We start from the raw sequence: 8,117 nt of genomic DNA on the forward strand, positions 1-8,117 counted from the left end.
AAGTGTACTTCAATTTCATTTTACGAAGGTTTTACGAAGCTTTGAAATTAGACACTAATTTTGTTTATTTAAAACAATGAAATATGCGTACCGCGAAAGTAACTCTGTCGTGAAAACTTTGCAATGATAAAGGATACGTCATTTTATCCCGGCATTCTCACGGAAACGGGAACCACCGCCACAGAATATATATATTAGTAGTATCAACCACCGCGCGCTATAAACTGAAGTCCATGTAGACGGAGTGGCGGGCAACAGCTAGTCTACCGATAAAGATTCACCTTCAGCACGCACACACCTAAAAATCGAGTATTTTTGACAAGCGACCTTAAAATTTTGCGCAATCTATACGTATGCGAAAAACCCATTGTGCGCACAGCTTTATCAGTTTTTTATTCCTTGAGTAGAATCGCAGACAACACGTTGAAAACAACATTGGTATTAGTAATTTCGTAACATTGAGCATCATTAATTTTGACCACAAAAACAGCTTTTGACCTTTAGTAACGAGTTACCGAGGCCGATAGAGTCGATAGTCGGATTTGGTTAGTCACATCGAGACTTCGACATGAAACGTATACAGCTAGCGATATTCCTAGTTTTCATAGTTAACTTGAGCGCGTGTCTCGAGTATGATGAAGACGACGACTTTCCCATCCTAGAAGACTTTGCTGACGAGGACGACGATGTGAAACCACAGATATACAACTTGAAGGACGCGCCGAAGCTATTCGAGAAGTTTGTTGCTGAGTACAAGAAGGTGTACAAATCGGATGCCGAACGGAAGGAGCGTTATCAGAATTTCTATAAGAATTTGAAGGAGATTAACAAGATCAACAAAAGTGGCACGTCGTCGGCTGACATCAACCTGTTTGCGGATCTCGCCGAAAAGGAGTTCAGTGTATTGGGCAGATAGAATGGTATATATTATATTTCCGTAATAGCTTTAGTTTTTAATCGACTTCAAAGAAGAGTGGGTTTCCCAATCATTTATAGAGGTATATTTTTATACCTATAAGTATAAAAATATACCTCTATCACAGAAATGGATATAGTTAAAACTGCCATGTGTATGTACTTCGCGTGCCATCGCGATCCCAAACGTTGTACAATGTCAAAATTTCGAAAGTCTGTTCTTTAGTCTGCGCTCCACCGTTATCGGAATCGGACGTCAATCGGAATTCTAAAAATGTCTAATTGTGCCGTATTAGGCTGTAGAAATTCGACTAGAAACGTTGGTCTAAATAGTGGATACGTTTCTTTTCATCGGTAAGTAATTTTATTATTAAATCATGTCTCCTTTATTTTAAAATCAATTATTTAATGTTAATCGTGGGTGGTTGTAGTTTTTACCATGAAATCTACGTAACTGCGTGTGTACCGCATGATTCATAATACATTGCCGCTTTAGTTAGAAAATTATAGAGGCCGTTCTGTTTGTCCGCTATTGAGCGCGCAATGGAAATAAAACAATCGATACTTTCACTCATCGCTTAGTTTCGAGGTACAGTCAATATTCTCATTTTTCTGTCAAATGAAGAAAATAGTGTTGTACATATTCTCGATTCTAATTAATCGATTTTCGAAACAGACTTGGACCAGAGGAATGATAATGTTCGCTTTGGGATATTTTGTGACTCGGTAATTATATTTTATGTAATATGTATTTATGTTCCTGTTTAGTGATTTAGTTTAGAATAATATGATATATTACTAGCTGTCCTGGCAAGCACGTATCTTTAGATTTATCATTCCTCTGTATATTAACTCGAATAATAATCGATTAAAAAATCGATATACCTATTAAAATGGCATAAGAGACGGGGCGCGGCGATGCCTTCGAATCGATTCCGCGCGTACCGTACGGGTATTCGCATCACTAAAGCGCTCTTGTGACGTCACAGTAGGTATGAAAAAAGTGACACGCTCGTGTTCATACAAATTTGAGCGACATGGCGGTTCTAACTATATCCATTTCTGTGACCTCTATTATTAGAGGTACAATATACGTATAGCTGTTAGGAAATCGTATCCTTGTTTTCTGTATTTCTTTTCCGTGAAAAGGGAGGGTCTACGACCTATTTCATACAAAGGGAAGGGGCGAAAGCTTTGGATAATAAATTAAAATAGGGACCCTATGATAACCTCTGTGTCTCTCACCGCGGGGGATTGTATAGTAGGTTTACAGATACTGAAAATATTCAGTTATACTGAAAACAATGATGTAAGTATTACTACTGGAAGTGCACTTCGTAGTACCTAATACAGAGGTTCAGACCACCCGTGATCATCAGTTTAAATAGAAGTCTTTGCCGTGATTGACGTTCAATCAATCAAACTTTATTATAGGCAGATGACGGACTTCGTAATTTGGTAGATTTATGTCAAACCTAGTCGGTAGATTACTACTAGCTAACTATTGAATTGACATAATTCGACCAAATGACGTAGATCCGCAAACTGCCTGTGAATCAATTTCTTCGATGGTACTAACATTTTCCAGCTGTTTCGCCCGCCTAAATTAGCATGATGTTGCTGTTTTTCGTATAAAAATGACGTATATTTCTTGTAAGACTGCAGTATCCAATAGTGAAATAATTAATGTAGTGTGATAAAGATTTCTCGTATACTATCGATATCTTTATAAAGCCCACCTACCTAAGCTACAGATGTACTTTTTTGTAAGGCGAGTCCGTTATTCATGTGTATTTCTATATACTTAACTTCATTCGTTTGTCGTGCGGAAACTGAACTCGCTTCTATAAAAACTATTATATAGGCTATGTCCTTTCCTGGCAAAAAACTTAAAATCTCAAATTTCGAAGTAAGGTTATAGTTTTTAAAACTAATCACGGCTTGTGAAAGCTTGACTTTTTTATATTAGGGTCAATTCAGATGGCAACGCGACGCGTAGATGCAATTATTGTTTGGATTTGACAGACTTGAGACGTCATGCAAATCTGTGAATTCAATACAAATTTAAAAATGCATAGTACTACGCGTCGTTGTCGTTGCGTTCTGAATTAACGCCTAAGGTTTCGCAACAGATATAATAATAATGATGTGTTTTAAAAATATAATATCTTGCTTCATAATACATCGTGAATGCCATATCCAGCGCCCACATCCGTGGTGTGACGTCACGTGGTCCGTGTCGCATGAGTTATGTGCGCGGCCGTGATATATGTGCCCACTGCCATATTGTGTTTGTGTTGGTACTTGGTGTGTTATTTTGTTTTGGTATTATGTGCATATAAATTTTTTCGGAAATCTGGTTAACATTTTTTTACCAAGGATCAAGGATTAATCTAACTATTCGCAATTTACCTATACTTACTTAGTTATAATCTTATATCTTTAAACGAGCAATTCTTGTATATATAAAATCTCGGAATTGGCTCCTACGATTTTCATGAAATTTAGTATATAGGGGGTTTTGGGGGCGATAAATCGATCTAGCTAGGAATCATTTTTGAAAATGTCATTTTATTCGTATTTTATCAAAAGCTCGGTCAAATAGCTAGTTATTATTTAAACTATATGACGCCGATGCCCAGAAAATCATTTATCACGCGAGAACAGGGCATTCTTCCGGGATAAAAGTATCATATGTCCTTTCCCGTCTCTCAAAGTGTCTCCATTCCCTTCTCGATTGACTCAGCCGTTTAAGCGTAAAGAGGTAACAGACAGATACACTTTCGCATTTATAATAATACTAGATGATGCCCGCAACTTTGTTGCGCCAAAATGAGTTTATCGCGCGGGAAATGAAAATTTTCCGGGATAAAAAGTATGCTATGGCCTTTCCCGGGACTCAAAGTATCTCCATGCCAAATTTCAGAAAAATCGGTTCAGCGGTTGGCGGTGGCGGTGGGCGTGAAGAGGTAACAGACAGACAGACAGAGGGACAGACACACTTTCGCATTTATTATATTAGTATGGAAGTATTATATATTTTTTTTATGAAATAAGGGGGCAAACGAGTAAACGGGTCACCTGATGGAAAGCAACTTCCGTCGCCCATGGACACTCGCAGCATCAGAAGAGCTGCAAGTGCGTTGCCGGCCTTTTAAGAGGGAATAGGGTAATAGGGGAGGGTAGGGAAGTGAAGGGAAGGGAATAGTTGAGGGTAGGGAAGGGAATAGGGGAGGGGTTAGGGGATTGGGCCTCCGGTAAACTCACTCACTCGGCGAAACACAGCGCAAGCGCTGTTTCTCGCCGGTTTTCTGTGAGAACGTGGTATTTATCCGGTCGAGCCGGCCCATTCGTGCCGAAGCATGGCTCTCCCACGTATAAAAGTATGGATTAGTGAGGAAGTAAGGATGTAAGTTTAGATAGTATTACTACCGTATCTTGTTAAGTATAAGACCTAATTTATATTAAAGATGTCCTTGATTGATTATCGATCTACTTGCTTCTAGATTACTTAGTTAAAAAAAATTAAAAGTGGTCTTGGATTGATATGATAATAGTAATATAAAAATAAATATGACCATATCAATGTGCTCTTTAGACAAATTCTATAACATTTTTAAAATATTTTCAATCATAAAAATTCTTATACACACCTACACTTATAAGGTTATATTAAGGATTTATAAGTTTAAATAACTTGTAAGTTGTAAGTTTACTTCCTCAGGGACCGTCCACAAATTACGCAAGGGGGGAAAGGTGTTCAACCAAATCTTACCGAATCTCATGTAGGATAGGGGTGAGTCTCCGAAAAAGCTACGTATTTTTTTGAGCACTATTAACGTATTGGGTTGTTTTTTTTTAGATCATTATGAATTTTCCACTGATGACTCATTACAAAGTACAAACTTAACGTGAACAGTCTGTACCTAAGTTTATATGTAAAAAAAATGGCCAAGTGCGAGTCGGATTCGCGCACGTAGCGTTCCGTACTGTTATAGAGCAAACAAAGACCAAAAATTGTGTTTTTGTACGGGAGCCCCCCTTAATTTCTTATTTTCTTTTAATATTATTCTTAAGGGGGCGACTAACCCTAAAGTGTCGATTTTATAATTCATTTTTATACTTGAAAATAAGCCCCGAATATTTCCGTGAATTCGATCTGAGCAAAAACACGCTCTCTTAAAATTTTCTCGATAGAAAAAAATCACAAAGGTGCATCTAATTTTCACGAATTTTTCATTTATTGCCGTAACCGTGCATTGAACTAAGTTAATATTTTAACACATTGTATAAAATTCTAGCGGATTTTTAAAATGTTGTATATTTATCGAGTTATTGAGAAAAAACTAATTTGGCGATAAATCCGCGTCGTTCTTATTCACCTGGCATATGAAATACGGGCGTGAGTGTGAAGAGAGAAGGACGACGTTTGATTTTTGGGGTTAGTCGCCCTCTTAAATATTAAAGTAGACATATAATTAAGGCCTTTGTGAAAATATCAAGTGACTACCTGTTGCCATTATTGATATCGAGCAAAAAAGGCCAAATAAATCACGTTTGTTGTATGGAATCCCCCTTTAAATATTAATTTTATTTTGTTTTTAGTATTTGTTGTTATAGCGGCAACAGATATACACAATCTGTGAAAATTTCAGAACTCTAGCTATAGCGGTTCTTGAGATACAGCCTGGAGACAGACAGACGGGCAGACCGACATCGAAGTCTCACACTCACTCACACACAGTTTTTTTTATAAAGATGTTAGGATTTATAATGCATTTTTAATACTGTATTTTTGTCAAATATCACGTAAGATTTGGTGAGCGTGGGATGGAATCAGCTCTAATCATATTTTTGACCTCCTCCCGTAGAGGGGGTCAAAACTCAAAACATAAACGTCACACGCAATTTATGGACGCCCCACTATTATCTTTACCACAGATTAAGTATTATATTATATGAAATGTGAATTCTATATCGACATACGAGGAATATATTATATTATTGTTTTCAATAAAGGACTTCTCTCGCTTTTCAGTTTAGAATTTTGTATTTTGTGTTATGTAAATCCGTATTCTCTGCTTCCAGAATCGCGACGAAGGAACCATCCTGTTATACACCACACATCTATTTAAATACATTTGAATTTATTTTACCGTTTGACGTTTTATTTACCTATTCCATAAGAGTTTTCATGGTAAGTTTACTTGAATTATTCCAAAATCCTCTTGGTCCCTGAGGCATAAACCTATTGTATAGAGGCAACCGTGCCGAAGTATGTAAAGTACGTACGTTTAGACTAATAAAAATAGTTACACAATAAAATATAAGCTATGTAACATTGTCTTTATCTATCAAGCAACTTTTCCAAAGTATCAAACAAAGACTAAGGGCCTGTTTCACTACTTCCTGATTAAGTGGCGAATAGGCTATTCACAACTTTTATGACAGATTCTCCATACGTTATCTGTCAAGATAAGTGGTGGATAGCCTGTTCGACACTTATCAGGCAGTGGTGAAACAGACCCTAAACGTGCTAAGTAGTATCCATTGTGTAAATATTTTTTAGTAGATAATTATGAATTATCCATACTAATATTATAAATGCGAAAGTGTGTCTGTTTGTCTGTCTGTCCGTCTGTCCGTCAGTCCGTCTGTCTGTCTGTTGTCTCTTCACGCCTAAGCCGTTGAACCGATTTTACTGAAATTTGGTATGGGGATACTTTGAGTCCCGGGAAAGGACATAGGGTACTTTTTATCCCGGAAAAATGTACGGTTCCTGCGCGATAAACGAATTTTGGCGCAACGGAGTTGCGGGCGTCATCTAGTAGAAAATAAACACCCAGTATTGAATAAAATCAACAGAGTATGGGTCATGGTATAAAAATCTATCGCATCACCTTTACACGTTGCAATGTGACTTGACCCTAACGCACAAGTCACAACTAGCTGATAAAAAAATAGCGCTATAACTAGCGCTCTTCAGCAAAAATACCGGCATAGTAGTCAATAGCCATGCCGTAAAGCAATTAGGGTGGTCAACCTTTTTGACACTTGGGTCGAAATTCGGAAGTAGAATTTTACCCCGGGCCGCACTACCAAATTTTATGTAAGTATACTTACTCGTAGTGGAATGAAATTAGTCAAAATCGGATACTATTATTTTTCCTATTAGAACTTAGTTAGAGCTTTTATTTTGAAAGTAAAAGAAAAGAAGTATTTGTTTGCTTTTTATAGTAGGTATGATAAGGTAATTTTAGTATCAACTTTTTTTTTTTTTAAAAATGTGCTCGCCTCCGCGGGCCACAAGATAATAGACGGCGGGCCGCATGTGGCCCGCAGGCCGCGTGTAATTGGCCACCCTTGCCGTAAAGCCTAAAAAATATTATATTTATCCGTAAACTTTTATGTTTTAACACAAAGGTTACCATTACCTAGCTCATATATTTTACTGTATGTGGGTATGTAAGCCTGAATGAGTTAACAGTAAACAACAATATTTTCTGTTAAAGCAGATTACTTTTCAAACAGCGCTAGTTATTTGATATTCATCTACCAAACGACTTTTCTATTTTGGCGGATTTTGCCGTCCCAGATCTGTTTTGCAGTGCCGAATACCGATGGTAAAACTCTGTCATGCAAATAAACCGGTTTACTCGACAGTCTGTTTGGTTTTGCAATCATTTATCACTAAAAATAATAAAATATTTAAGGCATTTCTTTAACGACATTGCTGTTATTTTTGATCAGGCGCGGTTCAGCGGTTTAAGTAGGTATATAGAGGTAACAGACACACAGATAGATAAAAATAAATTATAGACACACAGACAAATACACTTTCGTATGTATAATATTATACCTATTTATTAAAATGGCATAAAAGCATTGTTATAAGCCCGTTACTGTGGGGCTAAAATGGTCACATTTAGCAATTCCTCTCAATACTGACAAATCAGTACAAAAATACAGAAATGAATTGCAAGCAGGGTTGCATTTTGCGATTTTAGAAAAATGAATCATATTATGATTCATATCATCATCATCATCATCAGCCTATTGCCGTCCACTGCTGAACGTAGGCCTCCCCCAATGAGCGCCAACCATCCCGATCTTGGGCAGCCCTCATCCATCCGCTGCCAGTCACTTTCTTCAAATCGTCGGTCCACCGTGCTGCGGGACGTCCTACACTACGTTTGCCTAAG

At 37.4% G+C, this 8,117-nt stretch overlaps 1 protein-coding gene across 2 annotated transcripts; it reads left to right on the forward strand.

Annotated features, from left to right (window-relative positions):
- Positions 1 to 376: 376 nt before the first annotated feature.
- On the forward strand, positions 377 to 6,071 carry LOC121732419 (cysteine proteinase-like). Of its 2 annotated transcripts, none has more exons than XM_042122288.1 (2): positions 377 to 920; positions 6,004 to 6,071. In XM_042122288.1, the coding sequence occupies exon 1, from the start codon at positions 569 to 571 to the stop codon at positions 914 to 916; it is 348 nt and encodes a 115-aa protein (XP_041978222.1). In that variant the 5' UTR covers positions 377 to 568; the 3' UTR covers positions 917 to 920; positions 6,004 to 6,071. The 2 variants fall into 2 exon arrangements, with proteins under 2 accessions (XP_041978222.1, XP_041978221.1); XM_042122287.1 differs by lacking the exon at positions 6,004 to 6,071 and adding an exon at positions 4,640 to 4,684.
- The last annotated feature ends 2,046 nt before the right edge of the window (positions 6,072 to 8,117 follow it).

The sequence above is a fragment of the Aricia agestis genome, chromosome 12 (assembly GCF_905147365.1).
Source record: "Aricia agestis chromosome 12, ilAriAges1.1, whole genome shotgun sequence".
NCBI lineage: Eukaryota > Metazoa > Arthropoda > Insecta > Lepidoptera > Lycaenidae > Aricia > Aricia agestis.

Excerpts from the sequence above, each read along its gene's own strand:
- LOC121732419 (XM_042122288.1), top strand. The coding sequence starts at position 569 with ATGAAACGTATACAGCTAGCGATATTCCTAGTTTTCATAGTTAACTTG.